This window comes from Lactuca serriola, chromosome 9 (assembly GCF_051521515.1).
Source record: "Lactuca serriola cultivar US96UC23 chromosome 9, Lser_US96UC23_V15, whole genome shotgun sequence".
NCBI lineage: Eukaryota > Viridiplantae > Streptophyta > Magnoliopsida > Asterales > Asteraceae > Lactuca > Lactuca serriola.
This window is the reverse complement of record NC_136416.1, coordinates 172,106,494-172,128,064: the sequence shown is the minus strand read 5'-3', so window position 1 is coordinate 172,128,064 and position 21,571 is coordinate 172,106,494. Positions and strand designations below refer to the sequence as shown.

At 34.3% G+C, this 21,571-nt stretch overlaps 1 protein-coding gene across 1 annotated transcript; it reads left to right on the top strand.

Moving 5' to 3' along the window:
• The first annotated feature begins 7,471 nt into the window (after positions 1 to 7,471).
• Positions 7,472 to 10,649, top strand: LOC145076305 (putative ubiquitin-conjugating enzyme E2 38). Its single transcript, XM_079022232.1, has 7 exons — positions 7,472 to 7,515; positions 7,611 to 7,722; positions 7,904 to 8,203; positions 8,359 to 8,422; positions 8,512 to 8,651; positions 8,746 to 9,057; positions 10,194 to 10,649. The coding sequence occupies exons 1-7, from the start codon at positions 7,472 to 7,474 to the stop codon at positions 10,488 to 10,490; spliced, it is 1,269 nt and encodes a 422-aa protein (XP_078878358.1). The 3' UTR covers positions 10,491 to 10,649.
• The last annotated feature ends 10,922 nt before the right edge of the window (positions 10,650 to 21,571 follow it).

Below are 21,571 nucleotides of genomic sequence, written 5' to 3'. Positions count from 1 at the left end.
TAAAAGTCCTCCTATTTAATTTAATGAATTTATGTTCATATTTATTTATATAATTTTTTCTACAATCGGTTGTATTTTATTTTGTATTGAAGTTAGTAGTATGCATATAAAACTAGAAGGTTGTTTGATAGTTGCTGACTGAGTTAAAATTTCTGACTAAGTTCACATTTGACTGAAATAATGTTGTTTGGTTATATCTCTGACTGACTGTGATTAATGATAAAAAATAACTATATTACCATTGTGTTGTCTTTTATGTCGGATAAAATACTTATAAAAAAAATACAAACTGTGACACAAAAATCAAAATAAAAATTGTTATCAATTAGAAGTAGAATCTTGTGATTTTTACACCAAGTTGAAGTAAAAGTCAATATTTGGACCAAATTCATTTAAAATGCTTCAATCCCCAACAAATGAATACAAAATTAGCTTGGAATTATAATAATTATACAAAAAATAATAATAATAAGTACCATCAAGAAAAACTTGGGTAAGTTCTCGTGAGTACATAATACACAATATAGCTTTTGCTAGCAAACAACTACCAAAACAATTAGTATTTAGTTCTCACAGCTTACTTGTTGATTCAAACTTTATTATCTTCATCATCTTCTTCAATCTTAGGAGCCAAATAAAACCTTCATATACCCCATTTCTGCTATCTTTTACTCCACTAAACGTTGCTATGAAGACAAACTGATTGTCACAGTAATTGACAATGGAGTTGCCTTTGTAAACAATGTCTAGGATGTACCTTATAGACAAGTAAAACATTTGGCAGTAACCAACTCTTTCTTTTTTTTAATTCCAGATAAGTTAAACTTCTTTCCCATCTCTTAATCTCACACAAAAATAAGATATTGTAATCTCTTTTATCCATCCCTCAACTATTTCCACTGCAACTTCTTTAACCATCTAAAATTTTCATTTTATTCTTAACCCACCATCAACCATATCGAACAAGTCAAACTAGTGAATCGCTGCCCTATATGGAGGCATACAAAATCAATTACATAAAAGATAAGATTTTTTTTTCAATTTTACCAGTTGTCGATCCCATACCCAAAATCAGCGTTCCTAGGCCCACAATCAATGTTACAAATACTCGTTCCTGTATATCATAATCACAAATTGAGGTATGGTCAATTAAATTTTGCAATCGGTTCTTTTTCCGATTTGGGTCGCGTTCCACAGGCGATCGGTACAAAAACATACCACAACGATGGTGGAGTATCAGCGACGGGGTGCCTGCTACAGCGAAGATGGTGGTCGGCGAGAGTACTAGAGGCAGAAGAAGTCGTTGTTGGAGCATTAGAAGAGGTGGTAGGAGTTTGAGGAAGAAGCGATGTAGATGTATTGTTCATCAATTTGGCGACAAAAAAGAAAGGTGTGAAGAACAATCGTGTTTTGGGAGAAGGGAAAATGAGGGCAATCAAGCAAAATGACCGAGTCAACTTCATTTTTGTATGAGACCGAGTCAAAAGTGGGTCAGTGGTTTTGAACCGGATCAGACAAAAATACCAATTATCAAACATACTGACCCGAACTGAGTCAACCAAATGACTGGACCCAATCAGGAAGATATCAAACAAGCCCTAGGTTAAGTTGCAGTTACATCACCTTAGGGTATAGGAGTGCAACTTCTTACACATAAAGATGTGCCACATCAGCTAACAAATGCAACCACTAACTTCTTACAAGATATAGGAAATAGTGTTTGGATACAAGTTAGTTTGGAAGAAAGAGAGATGGAGGGAGAAGTAGAGTGAGAAAGAGAGAGGGAGGAAAGAGAGAGATTGTGAGCTTCCATAAGAGTCACCAACCATCACAATAGAAGAGGTTGCGGGTGGTGTTTGGAGCAAACTTACGAGTGACTTGGTCTTGCCAAGTCACCTAACACGTGGGAATTTAACCCACTCTGCATAGCCTTAAGATTCTTTAACTTGGGTATCTGATCCATCTTGTTCATCGGAGGGGAGTAGTAGCTTACATAAATGATGGGAAACTTGTAATCAGGAGCTTGTAGTTAATTAGGTATCGTAGAAAACAAACTTAGGTTGTTTTTTTGTTTTTCTGTGTATTGAGAATGAACTAGAAGTTTTCACAACCAACAATGATTCTTTCTATTTTAGTTAAATTCATATATATGTTTGTAAGTCATGCCTTTGTTTGTGCAACACATACAACTCGTGGCACTTTTTGATCTTTATAGGTAATGAGAGCATTTTCATGTCATGAAGTAGTTGGAAGGTGATTTTCTATATGTCTGTTTATTGTGAATTGATCATTGTGGAGATTGATCATGGTTATAGTGATGATGCACAGGTCAAAGCCATTTAATATTCACATAAAATGTTAATATTCTAATTCACAATAATGTTTGGGAAAAATTGGATCCATGTAATTAGTGTTATGGATTTTCTATATTTATATGATGGAAAATTTGAATTTTCTATGATAATCTTTGTAATTTATACTACACTAGGTGTAAGACCCATCTATTACATGGGTTTAATTAAAAAAAATAAATATGAAATTTTAATAATTTGAATAGTTTGAATTTATAAGAAAAATAAGAAAAAATTTGAATTATTAAAATTAATGAGACTTTAATGTATTGAATACATTACATATATAAACCATTTTTAATAAATACTTTACATATATATTAACTTACATATTAAATGTGGAATTTTAATTTAATAAAATGAAAAAAACAATAAAATGACAAGTGGAAAATAGAAAATTTAAAAATTCTAGAAAATGCCATGTGTCCAAATGAATGAGAAAATGACATGTGGTAAAAAACCTTCATTTATTATAGTAGATGTCAAATATTTTTTATATATCGTATGAAACTCTTTGTATTTGAAATTAAGACTTTTTTGAATATTAAATTGTATTTAAGAACACTATTAATATAATATAGTTAATTTAAAAATGATATTATGTTGCAATAGATTTTTCTATTGCAAAATGTACTATTTATAATAATGACAAGGTGTTGTGATTGATAATAAAAGTGTTGCTTTTGATAGATGAAAGTGTTGCGATAGGTTGATATAAAAAATGTATACGTGTGATACTTCATATAAAATGTACAGGGCCGGTCCGAACATATTTTGGACTAGGGGCAAAAATAAAATAGAGGCCCTCCATTTACTATTAAGTTATGAACCGCATACCTAAGTTTTCTTAGCACTGTGCTACAAATTTATTATGGTTTTGTGAAAAAAAGTTACATATAAACTAATTTGGATAAGGTTAATTTAAATTTTGAAAAACAAATGTCAATGATAAACTTGAACGTGAACACTTTAATGAATTAAAATCTCTACCCTACTAAACTATGTAATATTAATATGTGTTGTATTAGGTATTTTTTAATATATATATATATATATATATATATATATATATATATATATATATATATATATATTACAAAAAATATTAAAAAAAGAAAGAATTTGAAGAAAGTAGATACATCCATGAGTTGATATTGTGAGAAACTAATGTTTCTAGTCGGCAATATTAAGTATTATATGTAATTATAAAATAATTAAAATTCCTTAACTGCGATCATTATCATAAAATAAGATATTATAGGCGTTTATTTGATATTTAAATTAATTTAAAGGTGTTAAATATCATAAACTAAAAACTGAAATGAAAAGGAATTAAACAGAATTGGAATAAATGCAAAGTATGAAAATGAAGAGGGTAAATGTGGATTTTCAGAAAGTATCATATAACTAAGGTTCAGAAAAGTTCGCCATGGCTTCTGTTGGATTAGTGTCTAAGCTCGTAACTATATTTGGTATGTACTTGACCCGGTTGTGCATGGTCCTTTTGGGGTGCCTTCACCAAAACAACTTGATAGGATGACTTATGGACAAAAAAGAATAATTATGATTTATTAATATATTATATGAATAATATATTAAAGGAAAAATCATATTTTTTAATTAATATTAGTCAAAAATTTATTAAGAAATAGTTTTGTGACTAAAAGACATTAATTAAACATAGGGGACTGAAATTGTAATTATAAGATAATTGCAATTGGGTTATGGATCACCTTAGAACATAGGTTGGACGAATTCTATAGGAAGCCCATAAATAAATTGTCCAAGGGGCCTTCTAAAGGGAGTCCATGGGCTGCTTAGGGCCTAAGTAGTCAAATTAGGGTTTCCTAGTTGAAAACCCTAATAACCTACCTATATAAGGAACCCATAAGGCCCCAAAAACGTGGCTAACACTTCTAAGAGAACCCTAGACGTTTTTGGTGCCTCCTCCTCCTTCTCATAAGTCGTTCTCTTGCTTATGGTGTTTGTAAGCCATTAGATGAGTGACATTTGTGACTCTAAGCTCCAAGACAAGAATATTCAAGCCATTATCAAAGAGGTAATCATCTAGATCTGTTCTTATATGATATTTTCGAAGTTCACATGCTAGATTAGGGTTCTTGAGTCTTGGATGAATTACATGTACAATAGAGAAACCTAGATCCAAACTTTAGGGTTTGCATGAGCACATAGGATCTTCTTAAAGCTAAAACCCATCAGCTTCGCCATGGCTCCAAGGCTTGTATATGTCGCCAAGCTTTACCAAAATGCCGCCTTAAGTCATATATGTATATAAAAATGAATAATAATAGAAAATACATATAAAAGCATCAATTATATACAAAATTGCCGTCTTAAGTCACGTCTTACAAATGACGTGGCTCGCCAAGGCTCGGAAAAACTTAAAGTTTGACATTGCCGTAAAGTCACGTTTTACGTTATTTAGAACCTTGCATATAACTAAAGAAAATGAAAATTAGGGTATAATATGAAACAACTTGGAAAGTTAAGGGGTAAAAGATGTAAAATTTGATTTGAAATGGGATACCACCACTCCTTTCATGATATAATACTCATAAATAGGGGTGAGCGTGATGCGGTTCGGTGCGGTTATTGGTCAAAACCTCACCACTAACCGCAAATACGGTTAATCCATTTTCAAAACCGTTTGACGCGTTTATTTTTGCAGTGCGATTAGGCGGTTAGTTTTATGGTGCAGTTTTGTTTTTTTATGTTTCAGTTATTACCGCATGGTTTGGTGCGATTATTTTGTACGGTTTTTAACTGCAGTTTACAGTTCAAACGGTTTTAAGAGTTTAAATATATTTTTTGTAATAATAATAAAAAAACCATAAGGTATAAGACAATTAACTTAAATAACAAACAATTAATATCTTAAAAACGTCAAGTCACTGGTGATTAACAATAAATATTTTAATATTGTCAAATTTCAGTATTTTTTAAAGTTAAACATAACAAAAAATCAATAGTTTTGTCTTTTAGAATTCTAGCATTTTTTCATCTATGAAACTTATCTTATTTTTAATGTTTAATATATTAATAATTAATAAAATATATATATATATATATATATATATATATATATATATATATATATATATATAATATAGGTGGAGCAGTTTTTTTTTTTTTTTTTTTTTTTTTTTTTTGCTGTTTTTGAAAACTAAGAACCGCACCGCACCACAAATTTGTGGTTATTGAAAAATAGAAAACCTCACCACCAGTTTTTATTACGGTTGCGGTTTATACGGTTTTGACGGTTAATTTTAGTTGCAGTGCGGTTTTGCTCACCACTACTCATAATTAGAAGGAAAAAAAACATTGCCTTAAAATCGAATTTGGAAAAATTTCTTAGAAGATTTGTGCTATCTATTTTTTTTTTTGTTTATAGCTTTTTACATATTAGTAATTAAATACTTTCTCCGTCCCAAAATTTTAGTCCATATTTTCTTTTTGGTTTGTCTCAAAATAATAGTCCACTTGTAACAATAAATAACATTTTTACTAAAATACCCCCTCATTATTACTTAACCAACTAAACATTTAATGGTACATTAAATGCAAAATAAAGACAAAACTGTCATTTTATTATATAAAATTAGTAGTAATTAATGTTTTTCTTAATCTGTGTGTTTTTTGTCTGTAAACAATAATATCAGAACGAAAGAAATAAATACTAACAGTTTTAAAATTGGATCCCTAACATCTATGGGCCCTTTGCCATCGCCCAGTTTGCCCCCAACCATTAGGCCGGTCCTGAAAATATGTTAGCACTTGGTTTAGAATATGTTGTACTTCTAAGTGTTGCATCTTTAAAATCCATGCTACACTTTAAAAATGTGATGGAGTTTCTAAAAAAATGTTGCATTAACTCTAGGACCCACTGTTGGATTATGCGTAGGGCAACATCTTTTTGGGAATAATGAAACACCATATAGGCGAATTTACGTTTTATGGTAAAGGACCCCACCAATTGTATAAATTTTATTACGTGCTATATAAAAAACTCAACTTAAAAAATTTTGTAGTACCAATCTTATAGTGTTTAACAAAAAAAATATATTCGAATATATATCTAATTTTTCAACATTTAAAGGAAGAATCAAGGAACCATATATATGGCTATTTATTCCAAAATGGGCACCACATTTTACATGTGCTGTGTTAGCTTGGTTTTGTTGTAGTGTTGCAATTAAAATTATTGTAATGACGAATCTATAAATAGATTTTACAAAAACAAATCCAAAAAAAAATTGAGAAATAAAAATCAAGATGGTTTTATAAAAAGAAAGTTGGGAAAACAAGAGAAACATGTAAACTTATTCACTTAAAAGCCCAACAAAGTTTCCAAATCATTCAAAAAATCTCAATCATGTTTTTTCTGTTCAAAAAAACCCAACAAACTTAACTTTTTGTCTAAAAAGTCCAACAAAGTTCCAAACCATTCAAAAAATCCTAATTTTGTTTTGTTTAAGTTCATTGGGGTTTTTTTTGAACAGTCAAAACATGATTGAAACTTTTTAAATGTTTTGGAAACTTTGTTGGTCTAACAAGTCATTTTCCCGATACGGTAATAAGCCACGTCGTCTATTTCTCTTATTTGACTTTCAGGAAAGTGTAACTTAGTTGAGCTTTTTAGACAAAATGTTAAGTTCGTTGGGTTTTTTTGGACAGACAAAACATGATTGAGGTTTTTGAACAGTTTGGAAACTTCGTTGGGCTTGTAAATCATTTTCTCGCTAAATATTTTATAGCGACTTATTTTGAAAAACATTGATTGTTATCACTTATCAAACTTAAAACTTGAAATTAAAAAAAAAAAGGAACTTTTTAATTAGATAATTATATAGAATACCGGATTGACTATAATTAAGTAAATTTATTCCGCTACAAATCCAATACATGATTTTGTGATTAACATTCTTGTATAATAATAATAATCCATACATCTATTTCTTTACCCGTTTTTGTTGCCTCACCAAATTACCACTTCCGATCATCTGACTAAACCCTTGAGGTTTCCCGATAGAGCATAACATCCAGATTTACATTGGAATTTACATATATTAATCCCCGACTTCTGTTGCCGTTGCCGATAAATGGGGTCGCCGGCGGCAGGAAGATGCAACTCTCAAAACTCAACGTAAAATTTTTTCTCTTTCATGGTAGATATAATTGGGCATTAATTAGTTTATCCATGGTGTGTTTATAATTATATATATGTGGAGTTTTTGTTAGGAAAAGAGTGTTTCCTGGGAGATCTTCGAGCACGGAATCCAAACTAGAGACGTCTTCTTCGCCTTGTAATCATCCGCTAAAAGGCAAGAACAAGATGCATGAAGAAGACGAGGTAATAAGAATAAGTTCAATGCAGGTTTCTTGATTTTTATTGTCATTCTTATGCAGTTAATTACTTCGATCATATCTACTTCATTGTTATTCAAATGCTTTGATTCGATACATGTGTGAAAATTGAAATTAATTCTCTACTTTGTAAATAATTAATGATCATCACTTTCTCTTTTCTTTAGGGCATCATTATCTCTCCAACTTACAGTGGCGTAGTAGAACAAGATTCAGCTAATCGCAAGATAATGTCCTCCAGTTCAGAAAAACTCACTCGTATAGAAGATCTGATCACGTCGAATCAAGATTCCAGAAAGATCCAAAACAGCTCAAATGTAATGGAGATTTATAATTACTCCAACATGATCCAACAAAAACGCAATGAAGTTATGAGAAAGTATCTGGATTTCAAGAAGTTTGATATTGTTGAGGACTATTCTGATCATCACTATAAAGTTAAAGGGCCAAATTCGGAAAAAATGCAGGCAAGTGTAGATTTCGTTTGTATAGTATGGTGTTTTCTAACTTAATGTACTTAATCGGTATACGAGTGTTATCTTTTTTGTTTTAGTATTTAGATAGAACGAAACTAATTTTTTTACAAATTTGGCATCAATTGTGTATTAATTGACTTATAAAGCCACAAAAAAACTGGGCTAAAAGGATACAAAAAGAATGGCGAATGCTCAAGAAGGCCTTGCCAGGTATATTTTGTTAGATTTCACAACTTGTTTTCATCTCTAGATTGTCATATTTGGGTTGAATTAAATTCTTGTTATTTTTTTAATTACAGATACTATATTTGTTAGGGTTTATGAATCAAGAATGGATCTTTTAAGAGCAGTGATTATAGGAGCAGAAGGGACACCATATCATGATGGTCTTTTTTTCTTTGATGTATTCTTCCCTTACAAGTATCCAGATGTTCCCCCAGTATGTCGCATCGATCTCTTCCTTTTTTTTTCCACTTTATTTTTAAGGTTTTATTCATTTTAATGAATATTTATAATTAAACGGTTATTTTCAGAAAGTGCATTATCATTCTAGTGGCCTGATAATTAATCCGAATCTTCGTTACGATGGGAAAGTTTGTTTGAGCCTTTTAAACACTTGGAGTGGTGGCAAGAATGAGAAGTGGACACCTGGCGTTTCGACTATGCTACAAGTTTTGGTGTCTATACAGGGTTTGATTTTGAATGAAAAACCCTATTTTAATGATCCGATATTTGCACGTCCGAGTGGTTCTAGAACTGGGGAATATCGTTCGATGAAATATAATGAGCGGACTTTGATTTATTCTCTCAAAACTATGGTCTACACCATGAGGAATCCACCCAAGGTATGATTTGTATAGGATCAAAAGATAGGAGGATATTTAATTTCTCTTTCTGTAGTTACCTGTTTTGATGCTATTATTGTCTATATATAAATTGTTCTATGTGTTGAAACTAATTATTTCATTTAGGCCATAGAACATGTAGGTATGTCACTTTAATTAAGGCTATGTTTCGTTTAATTAATGGTACTCTAAGGGTGCGTTTGGTTGTGGAAAATTATTCAGTTTTTTAGGAAATTTTTTCAAGAAAAACGGAAATTTTGAAAACGCATTTGGTTTTTTCCAAAGTTTTATAAGAAAATGAAAATTTTCAGTTTTCCAAATTGTATGTAAATTAGAAAAGTGATTTTTACAGTTTTCCAAATTTCTAAGATGGAAAATGAAAACTCAACCTTATTTTTTGAAAACATTTTCATAGAAAATAAAAACAGTTTTCCACAACCAAACGCACCCTAAAAGTTTCTAAAGCTATTATATATGATAAACAATGAGTTTCCATCTTTTTCACAAACAAAAAAAATGAGAACAAGTCTCTATATACCCCATATTATTCCGCCTTTTTACATAACACAATTTTGTGTTATTCTTATTAATTAGTCCTTCCCCTTTTAAAGTAGGAAAAACTGCAACTTATTCGTAGATCATGTCTTGTTCCCTCTTTTGGTAAGTCACAAAATTTGCAACTTTTGTTTCATTGTCGATCTCACTTGCTAATTTGGGCAAGACAATTTTGTCTGTATCACAAAAAAATTATAGGTTTTGTCGGAAAATCATGGGGCCACATATTTTGGGTAGGAGAAAAAAATTCTAATTTTCTTTTTCTAATTGGTATATCACTAATCTTACATATTTTTGTGTAAAATTTTGTCTCATTTCCTCACATCCTTTTGCATGGTTTTAGGTTGGACAAAAATTACAATTATTATTGTCTTTTTTACATGAGTCATTTACCAACTTTTCGTCTTTTTGACAGAACCAAAACTTGTTATTTTGGTATCATTCATTGACAATAGTCTCATCCCATCTTATTTTGCCTAAATTTTGTCTCATGACAACATGTTCTATAACAAAAGGGCTTAACAAATATATGGTTCTAGATATGGGCATGTTTTGATATTTTAATAGTTTTTTTTATGCAGCATTTTGAAGATTTGGTGATTGGGCATTTTCATAATCGTGCAGTTAGTATTTTGACAATTTGTAGAGGATATACTAAAGGTGTAAGAGTTGGATGTGGTGTTAATGTAGGCGAGGAGAAGAGTTCACAGGGATTTCAGAAAAATGTTGAACGGCTCATGAGGACACTTGTTCGGGCATTTGAAAAAATAGGAGTTGATAATGTGAACGAATTCATCCCAGAAATTGTCCCCGAGTTTACACCCCAAACTCGGAATATGGCTCAAAAGATAAGGGCATTTTTCTGTATCAAAGGGTGATACTTATAATCATGTAAATAATAGGGAACACTTGTGCGTTTAACATTAGGTTGAGGTTTGACATATAACATTGGTTTTTAATTCTTTAAGTTGTGAGTTCTGGTTTTTTTTTGTTCTTTTGAAAACAATTGATTCTATAAATAGTGGAAAATATCGATTGGATTTCGAATGTTTTTACAATTTAGATGGCTCGTGTTTAAGATTTTTTTCAGAACTAGGAAGCGAATTTTGGAAAATGGCATTTGATTATTGGAGATGACTCAAAAAGCTTTTTCAAAAAAGACTTCAAATCTCCGATGATTCAATTTATATTTATATTCGTAGTGGTGTATCCGTTCAATGTGCCGCACGGCGATAAGTTTCGTTTTGAATAATAGTTTTTGCATGGCGATCTATTTTCATTCGACGGCCAACGAATAGTATATTTTCGGTAATTTGCTTCCTTACTGGGACATGCGTATTATAGTTATGAAAATTTAAAGTTTAAGTTCAATTTAACATATAACTAATCTTCATTAAATTACAAACTCATATGACAAAAAGTTTTAGTAATTGTAATAGTATCTTTTTAACTCATATGACAAAAAAGTTTTAGTAATTGTAATAGTATCTTTTGATCATGATATGATATTATGATCATATGATCTTATAAAATACATGTTAGGCATGTCAAACCCAACAAATAAATGGGTACAATATTTTTTGTAGTGAACCACAGAGGATAATCAGTCTATACCTCTTTGCGCAAGATATTTTGGTCACCAAAAGTAAAAAGGGGGGTTTTGTATGTAACCATTCAAATAAATGAAGCAAAGGACAAACAAATGATTAACTAATTAAAGTAAATTCAGAAATTTTTAAAGACTCCAACTCTATGTATAATGACTTAGCAATGTGATTCCAAGATGACATGATATTTGTTCAATTCTACCCAAATTGGTACTTGAAAGTGTTAAAAAGCTCTAACATTTACCATTCACCATATTAATTAACTAAAATAAGCTCTTTGATTAACTCTAACCTCACTAACCTAATCTAAACAAGCTCTTAGAGTTAGATCGATAGATTGCATTAAACTTTATGTGAATGTTCCCAAAAACATTCAATACTCCTCATAAGCTCGGGAGCGTCAGAATGTGCGAAAATGATTTACACTATATTTATTCAAAAGAATTCAATTTGGTGCTTGTTACTTGCTCTATTTCACAAAATAATTACAGATTTTGCAAAATAGATCACTTAAATGATCTAACCTGAATTCAAATGGCCAATAAGAACTAAAATCAAATCAGACATTCGATTGAAACGAAATCAAATTCACTATATAGAAATTAAAAACAAACATCAAGTCATATGATTGAAATCACAACTAAAAATCAAGACATAAAGTTGGAGAAACTAGGGTTCTAGCCATACATCGCTAGAACAAGACCACAAGTCAAAAGGATGGAAATAGTACACAATTAAAACTTACAAATAATAGAAATAATGTTTCCAAATGATAAATGATCAAATCCTTGCAAAAGCCTTCAAAATCCTCTCCCCAATAGTGCTCTGATATGATGCGTTCCTATAAAATGGCTCTAATCCCGTAATATGAAACATAGGAAAAACTGTAAAAAGGCAGTTTTTGGGTCGACCACGGCCCGTGTCGAAATAGGCTAAACCTGTTGGAATAGTGTCTAAGGCTGCAACTATATTAGACAAGTATTTGACTCGATTGTGCATGGTCCTTTTGGGTTGCCTTCACCATAGCAACTTGATAGGATGATTTATTAAGAGAGAGTAAATATTATTAATATATTATGAGAATAATATAAAGAATAATATATTGTTATTTGATTAATATAAGTCATAGAATTAATTGGAATTAATTTGATGACTTAAAGAGATTAATTAAATAAAGGGGTATAAACTGTCAATTGTTTGATAATTAAGCTTTAGACTGTAAATCCTTATAGATATACAAGGGACGGATTCTAGAAGCTAGGATAGCTTCAAAATCGTCAAAGGGGTTATCTATGGAAAGGATTTGGATAGCCTTAAGAGAAGATTATCCAATTAGGGTTTAGGTTGTAACCCTTAAGGAGTCTACAAGTATAAATAGACCCCATAGCCGAGGCAAATCGGCATCTCACCAAAAAGTAAGAGAACCCTGACCGATTTCCTCCCCTCTCCTCTCTCCTAAATCATCTTCCTTGCTATTGGTGTTTGTAAGCCATTAGAAGAGTGACAATTGTGACTCTAGAAGCTCCAAGACTACAAGATCAACAAGGAATTCAAAGGTATGGTTCTAGATCTGTTTTAATGTTGTTATTTAACCTAATTAGTCATTAGAAGTCTTGGATTCAAAGCATGTTTAATTAGAAAGCCTAGATCCAAGCATTAGGGTTTTGCATGCGCACATAGGAAAGTTCTTATGGCTAAAACCCATCAGTGGTATCAGAGCCTAACTTGGTTTTCATTAAATTATTGCTTGATTAACTGAAAATAAACTGCAAAATTTGATTTTTGTGTTTCTGAGTCATGGACTCGGCGAGTTCCAAAGTGGACTCGGCGAGTAGGCCTGACTCGGCGAGTCCCTTTGTGCACTCGGCGAGTCCAAGCGTCAGGAATGGCCAGATTCAGGATTTTTTTCATAATTATCTTATGGAAACTTACCTTAATCATAATAGATCAACCTAAATCCGATTTTTTGATATATATGACTATTATCTTGATCTAGTTAAAGGTATTTATCAACTAATAAAATATTTAATTTCCTTATATGATAATTAATTAATTATTTTAATTATTTTGGTAATTATCTTTCAAAGAAATCTTGAATAAAATCAAATATAGATAATTAGGATATTAATTGTTAATTGGAATTATTTGTTATTTGATCCTCCATGTTTTAAATGTTTAAAACTTGCCCTCAAGTTTTGAAATTTATATTTGTGATTAAAAGTTTTAATTTAGACAACTTAAATTTAAAACCCTAGATTTTAAAAGGTTTAAAATACAACCCTATACTAATATGATATTACTAGAATAATATATATATGTATAACTAAATGCTAGTCTTACTGTTAGTAGGCCTCATTCACGAAGCCGATCTATAAGGTGGGTATAAGGTTGCGGCCTATAAAATGGCGCTTAATGGGTGTACACTCACACCCACCGCTTGCTTGATTGGTGGAGGGTCGTTAGCCGAACGGGTAGGATAGGGCAACCTCATCCTCTCATTAAAAGTATAATAAATAATACAAAGTAACTACACATTTTTTAAAATTTCCCAATCTTAGTTACTTTAGGAAAAGTGAATTGATGCAATCCCATGAAATTACACTTTGCACCCTTGCTAAGAAGTTAGTGGAGCGTGTGTGGTTTATCGGCACACTAATTGGTTCTAAGCAAAGGTGGTGAAGGGTGATTCATTGTTTATCATAGTTCGATGGAGCGTGTGTGGTTTACCGGCACATCGAATAGGTGATCGTTACAATGAAGGCACCATGTGAATTTGAATGGTAATTCACACCCACTTTGTGATCCTCGGTATCCCAGTCACAAACAAGAAGGGCATATCGAGATTTAAACATGCCATTGAATAGTTTCAATGAATCTCATCTGAACCTAGGAATTCTCAATACACTTAGGACTAATAGTTAAGTTTTTGTGATGGAGAATTAGTGAATCGTCATTCACTTACCTTCAATTTATTTGCATGTTAGATTACGGAATCCATTTTCTAGTATGTAAATGTTATTGTTGGATCCTAGCCCTAATTTTTCTTATTGGGTGATAATTAGGGATTCTTATTCTAATCTATCTTTGTCCTTTTTCTTTTGTAGATGTCGAATGCAAACAACGCTGCTGCTAGTTCTTTCACGTTGATGAGCCTTTGCCAAAAGGTCACCTTCGATGGAACGAACTTTAGCGAATGGATAAGATACATTCGCACTATTGCTCGCTATGAGGATAAGGAGTATGTCCTCGATGAGAAGCTCGAGAAAATCAACCCTGAAATCGCTACTCCGGCTGAAATCACCGCTTTTGAGACTCATGAGCGAGATGCAACGAAGGTACATTGCATCATGATTGCCACCATGAACTCCGAATTCCAAAAGTCCTACGAGGACATGTACCCGTACGAGATTTACCAAGACTTATTGGAGAGATACCACCAGAACGCGAGACAAGAGCGTTATGAGATTTTCACCAACATGATTTCCGCTAAGATGGGTCATGGAGAATCTCTTACCGTGCACCTGCAAAAGATGCAAAGGTATGTCGACCGCCTTCGCAAGTTAAATGTTGACTTTGGGGAAGACTTGGCGATCGACATGGTACTTCACTCTTTGCCTCCGATGTATAATCAATTTAGGATGACCTACCACATGAACAAAGAGGAGGTCACCCTAAGCAAACTCCAAGGTCTCTTGAGGGTTGCTGAGAGCAACTTCAAAGACAAGTCTGTTGCACCAACTCCCAATCTGCTTGCTGCTCTTATCTTGGCTATTGGTCAAGGAAAGGGAAAGAAGAGGAAGGCTTCATCGAAGAACTATCGCAAGGTCAAAGCCCGAGATGGTGCCTCTTCTAGTGGGACCAAAGTTGATCCCGCTAAGCCCTGTCCTAACCCGAAGGAGGCAGAGTGCCACCACTGCCACAAGATAGGACATTGGAAGAGAAGCTGCCCAGAGTACCTGCAAGCAATCAAAGAAGGAAAGATCAAGCCATCTTTCGCAGGTATATACACAATTAAATCTAACGATTCTAATCATGCTATTTCTTGGGTTCTTGATACTGGTTGTGGTTACCACATTTGTTCTAATGTGCAGGGACTAAGAAGAAGTAGGGATGTGGAGCAAGGAAGGATCAATCTAATCATGGGGAACAGAAGATCGTCGCCTGTGACCAAGATTGGAGTGTATTCTTTAGTGCTTAGGAATAATTTGTGTTTAGATTTGAACAATTGTTGCTATTCGCCAGAAATGGCTAGAAACATCATTTCATTTCATGGTTTATATAGACAAGGTTTTAGATTTTCTTTTAATAATGAGAATGGTTCCATTTTGGCTTATCTAAATGGTGTCTTTTACTTTGAAGCTATACCATGTAATGGAATATATGAAACTGTTATGATTGTTGATAACTTAGGCAATGATGTTTTGAATATAGATTCTTCCACTAGTATGGATAAAGCATCCTTGTGGCATTGTCGTCTTGGACATGTCAACAAGAAACGCATAGCCCAACTCCAAAAGGATGGAGTGTTAGAGTCATTCGACCTTAGGGAAGATGACACATGCGAGTCTTGTTTACTTGGAAAGATGACTAAATCACCCTTCACGAGTACGTGTGAAAGGGGTGAGGGTCTATTGGACTTAATATATACCGATGTATGTGGACCGTTTAGATCAACCACGAAGGATGGGAACCACTTCTACGTGACTTTTACCGATGATTATAGTAGATATGGGTATATCTATTTAATCAAGCAAAAGTCAGAAACTTTTGAAAAGCTCAAAGAGTTCAAGAATGAAGTGGAGAATCAATTGGGCAGGAAAATCAAGATGCTTCGATCCGATCGAGGAGGAGAGTACCTAAGTCTTGAATTCCACGATTATCTCAAGGAGTGTGGAATAGTTTCACAATTGATGCCCCCTAGGACACCGCAGTTGAATGGTGTGGCAGAAAGGCGTAATCGAACCTTATTGGATATGGTTCGCTTTGTGATGAGTCGTGCTTCACTACCTATCTCTTTTTGGGGGTATGCCTTAGAGACTGCCACCCATATCCTTAACCGAGTCCCTACTAAGAAGGTTGCCAAAACACCTCACGAGATGTGGACAGGGAAAGCTCCCTCGTTGGCACATATCAAGGTTTGGGGTTGCGAGGCTTTCGTAAGACGAGATACTCACGACAAGCTCGAACCTCGAAGTGAGCGATGTATTTTCATCGGCTACCCACAAACATCCTTTGGATATCTCTTCTATAGACCGAAGGACAATGTTGTCTTTGTTGCGAGGAGAGGAGTTTTCCGAGAGTGAGAACTTATAAGCCAAGGAGACAGTGGGAGGCAAATCGAACTTGAAGAGATTCAAGAGTCGATAGATGAAGGAACCTCTACCGCTGGTGCTCAACCCGAGGAGGAAACTCCGGTTGAACCGATTGACGAGTCCTTACCTCTTAGACGTTCAGATAGAGTTAGAGTTCATCCCCAGTTTTATGGTTTTCATATTACTACCGAAGGGGACACGTATATTAGTGATGGTACACTAGTAAATCTTGATGAACCTAATAGTTATAAGGAAGCCATGGCAGGCCCAGAGTCTGCGAAATGGAAAGAGGCAATGGATAGCGAGATCCAATCCATGTATGATAACCAAGTTCGGAATTTGGTTGATTATGTGCCCGGACGTAAGACCGTTGGGTGCAAATGGATCTTCAAGAAGAAGACCGACGTGGATGGAAACATACACACATATAAAGCGCGATTGGTTGCGAAGGGCTTTACTCAAACTCCCGGAGTTGACTATGATGAGACCTTCTCACCAGTTGCGAAGATTAAATCTATTAGAGTGATGCTAGCAATTTCCGCATTTCATGATTATGAGATTTGGCAAATGGATGTCAAGACCGCTTTCCTTAACGGAAAGTTGGCTGCGGATGTTTACATGGCTCAGCCAGAGGGGTTTGTGTATCCAAAGCATCCGAATAGAGTGTGTAAGCTTGAGAAGTCCATTTATGGACTTAAGCAAGCGTCTCGCAGATGGAATCTTTGCTTCGATGAGAAAGTCAAAGAGTTTGGATTTGTACGAAGCGAAGACGAATCTTGTGTATATATCAAAACCAGTGGGAGTATAGTAAGCTTCCTCGTTCTATATGTCGATGACATATTACTCATAGGAAATGACATCCCGACTCTGCAGGAGGTTAAGTCCTGGCTCGGGAAGTGCTTCGCTATGAAGGACCTCAGAGAGGCTTCTTACATTTTGGGAATAAGGATAGTAAGAGAAAGAAGTAAAAGACTAATTGGACTTAGTCAGAATACTTACTTAGAGAAGGTACTAAAACGTTTTAGTATGGAGAACTCGAAGAATGGAGAATTACCGATACAAAGTAATGCCAAGTTGAGTAAGACTCAAAGTCCGAGTACCGAAGCTGAAATAGCAGAAATGAGCCGAGTACCATACGCTTCCGCAGTTGGCTCAATCATGTACGCTATGACTTGTACTCGCCCTAATGTAGCCTTCGCTTTGAGCATGGTTAGCAGATATCAAGGGAATCCTGGCAAAGCCCATTGGATTGCGGTGAAGAACATCCTTAAGTACCTTCGTTGGACGAAGGAATGGTTCTTAGTCCTCGGAGGGAGTGATGACTTGAAGGTGCGAGGGTATAGTGACGCCAGTTTTCAGACCGACAGGGACAACTACCGTTCGCAGTCGGGCTGGGTCTTTAACCTAAATGGAGGAGCAGTGACATGGAAGAGTTCCAAGCAGGAGACCGTAGCTGATTCAACGTGCGAATCAGAGTACATTGCAGCGAGCGAAGCGTCGAAGGAGGCAATATGGATAAAGAACTTCATCGGTGATCTTGGAGTTGTACCTGCCATAAAGGAGCCCATGGAGATTTTTCTGTGATAACGAAGGAGCGGTTGCCTTGACCAAGGAACCGAGGGATCATGGTAGATCAAGACATATCGACAAAAAATATCACTTCATCAGACATCGTGTAGAAGAAGGACAACTTGTAGTAAAAAGGATATCATCAGAAGATAACCCAGCAGATCCGCTTACGAAGGGACTGAGTAGGGTTAAGCACTTGCAGCATGCTAGGAGTATTGGGCTGAAGGATGATATTAGCATAGATTAGATAGTATTAGAAACGTGTAATAAATAATTGTAATTAACATTTGATGATTAAATAAAGGAGTTTTATTTATGAGTAATGTTACTATCTTATGTTAATTGTTTAACTATTGTTTCACTTTGTATGTTTTGACTTCCAGAATAATTGAGTTTATTAGGAATAATCGAATTGTTCAAATTGTCCACAATCGTTCATATGTTGGGAATAGATATGAATGAAGATTGTCATGAATTGGTGTGTAGATTGTCTAAATAGTGTTAGACATAGCAAAGGATTGCTGCAACGTTCATGAGTGCTTATGAACTAGTTTTGAGCATTGGAACAAACTCGTGCTTGCTGGAATCACTTTATGGAATATGATATAAAAGGGTGATCGCAAGACGATAATATCATATAGTCTTAAAACCTAGATATATGGTTTGATATTTGTTAATTGATTGTACATTGATAATGCGAAAACGCATCAGTAACTCGGTGTTATAAAACGCATTGTTGTGTATAGTTGGTTAACAAATAAGTAAATGCATATAAGTCGAAGTTTATCTGTAACTTTTATCTAAGAAGGTAAAAGCGATGTTTCGGCCGCTCGATGATTTGATTTGACTTATGTGCCAGGCCCGGTCAGAACTGAATTGATGTGTTCGATTAAGTTCTATGTCAAATAAATTAGAGATCGAGAAACCTAAATGCTTGTCTAACCATTCCATAGGATTGTAAGCATGATATCTAACAGAGGACTGTACGATCCCTTATCTAAAGGACAAGATTGATTAGATCAGAGTTTGACAACGTCTTTGAGAGCTACGATTGAAAACCGAATTGTACTTGTGAATATATTTACTAGACTTATCCAAGTGGGAGACTGTTGGAATAGTGTCTAAGGCTGCAAATATATTAGACAAGTATTTGACCCGGTTGTGCATGGTCCTTTTGGGTTGCCTTCACCATAGCAACTTGATAGGATGATTTATTAAGAGAGAGTAAATATTATTAATATATTATGAGAATAATATAAAGAATAATATATTGTTATTTGATTAATATAAGTCATAGAATTAATTGGAATTAATTTGATGACTTAAAGAGATTAATTAAATAAAGGGGTATAAACTGTCAATTGTTTGATAGTTAAGCTTTAGACTGTAAATCCTTATAGATATACAAGGGATGGATTCTAGAAGCTAGGATAGCTTCAAAATCGTCCAAGGGGTTATCTATGGAAATGATTTGGATAGCCTTAAGAGAAGATTATCCAATTAGGGTTTAGGTTGTAACCCTTAAGGAGTCTACAAGTATAAATAGACCCCATAGCCAAGGCAAATCGGCATCTCACCAAAAAGTAAGAGAACCCTGGCCGATTTCCTCCCCTCTCCTCTCTCCTAAATCATCTTCCTTGCTATTGGTGTTTGTAAGCCATTAGAGGAGTGACAATTGTGACTCTAGAAGCTCCAAGACTACAAGATCAACAAGGAATTTAAAGGTATGGTTCTAGATCTGTTTCAATGTTGTTATTTAACCTAATTAGTCATTAAAAGTCTTGGATTCAAAGCATGTTTAATTAGAAAGCCTAGATCCAAGCATTAGGGTTTTGCATGCGCACATAGGAAAGTTCTTATGGCTAAAACCCATCAAAACCGACACGGGTCGTGTTCAGCATGGTCAACAACTCCTTTTTGGTCAAACACGCCCCGTGTCCGTTTTTCAGTGAAAATCAAACACGCCCCATGTACGCTCCTACTTCGAAGTCCAATCTTGATTTTTCCAACTTTTTTGTTTTGCATCCAATCATCTTGGAATCTTCACCCGTGGTTCCCGGCGCCTTCCCAAATGCGTTTCAACCTCCAATTTACTTGAAAAGCCCATAAAAGCGTGCAAATAAGGTTGTTCTAGAGACTAACATGACTTTGATGAAATGCAAGAAAAATGAAAGACAACTATGCTAAATGGATGCACAAATGGGACTAAAAGTTGTGCAAAAAGGTGCACAAAATGCACCTAACAACAATCGTATGTAAGATATTGATAATGACAATTTTAGACATAAAAGTATGGTGTTTGAGATTTGTTTAATTAAATCAACTTATGCTTTTTAAAAATGCTTAGTAGTTTATCAAGTGTCAAAATTATAATGAAAAAAGATTATGAGTTTGATTGTAACGTCTGAAAATTATGACATATTTTTTTTTGGTTTTTAGTTTAATAGATCGTTAATACATGTCCATCTCATAAAAACCAGAGTAATTAAGTTTTAACAAAACATTGATAAATAAGAGTAAACCACAGAAAAGGGTAACATGTGGTGTGTGCTCTGGAATCATCCTGAGCCCTTCCATTTGAAAACCAGAGTACCTGAAACTTAAACCAAAAAACCGGTAAGCACAAAGCTTAGTTAGTTCCCCAAAATATCATACAACATACAACCACATATTATCGTGAAATACATAAATAGTTGCCATGGGCTCCTCCCATGGTCTTTATCTAGTATGCCATGGGCTCCCCTATGGTCAAATATCCAAATGCCCCCCCCCCTTGTGGTTTTCCATGTAAGTATCACAAAGACAACTAGCATACCACATAACACATAATGGGTCGACACTGGTGCCTTCGACCCATGGATATTGTGAGAATACTCACATCACACTGCCGAATCACACACACGAACCCCGACTGCTGGCTCACAGATCCCCAAACTGTCAATCATCAAAACAACGCCAAATTAACAATTGGGTGCCAATGCTAACCATAAATCCATAATTGGGGTAAAAATACTATTTTACCCCTAACCTAGCTTGGTCCAAGACCAAGGCCCAAACTCAAACTCTGAAGGCTCAAAAACCAGATAATTAACCAAGGCCCAATTTTCCAAATTGGGCCCAAACTCCTTACATGGGCCATACCCTAAAGCCCATCCAATTTTCCTACTCCATACACTCGTTTTAAGATGGCCCTACAAGAACCCAAACACCTAAGCCCAAAAGGAAGGCCCTACTCGAACCCCAAACACGATTAGGGTTTTCACATAAAATGACAATTAGGGTTAAGTAAGAACACATAGCCTATTAAGGACTTAATCCATTAACCCTAAAATCTCATTAAGTTAATTGTAGGGGCATTATTAAGTATTATTAGAATTTAATTAATGGCTTTAACATGGGTCCGACCAACGCCAAAACTAGGGTTTCTAAACCCTAATTATGGTTTCCAACCCAAATTCGTGAAAACTAGGT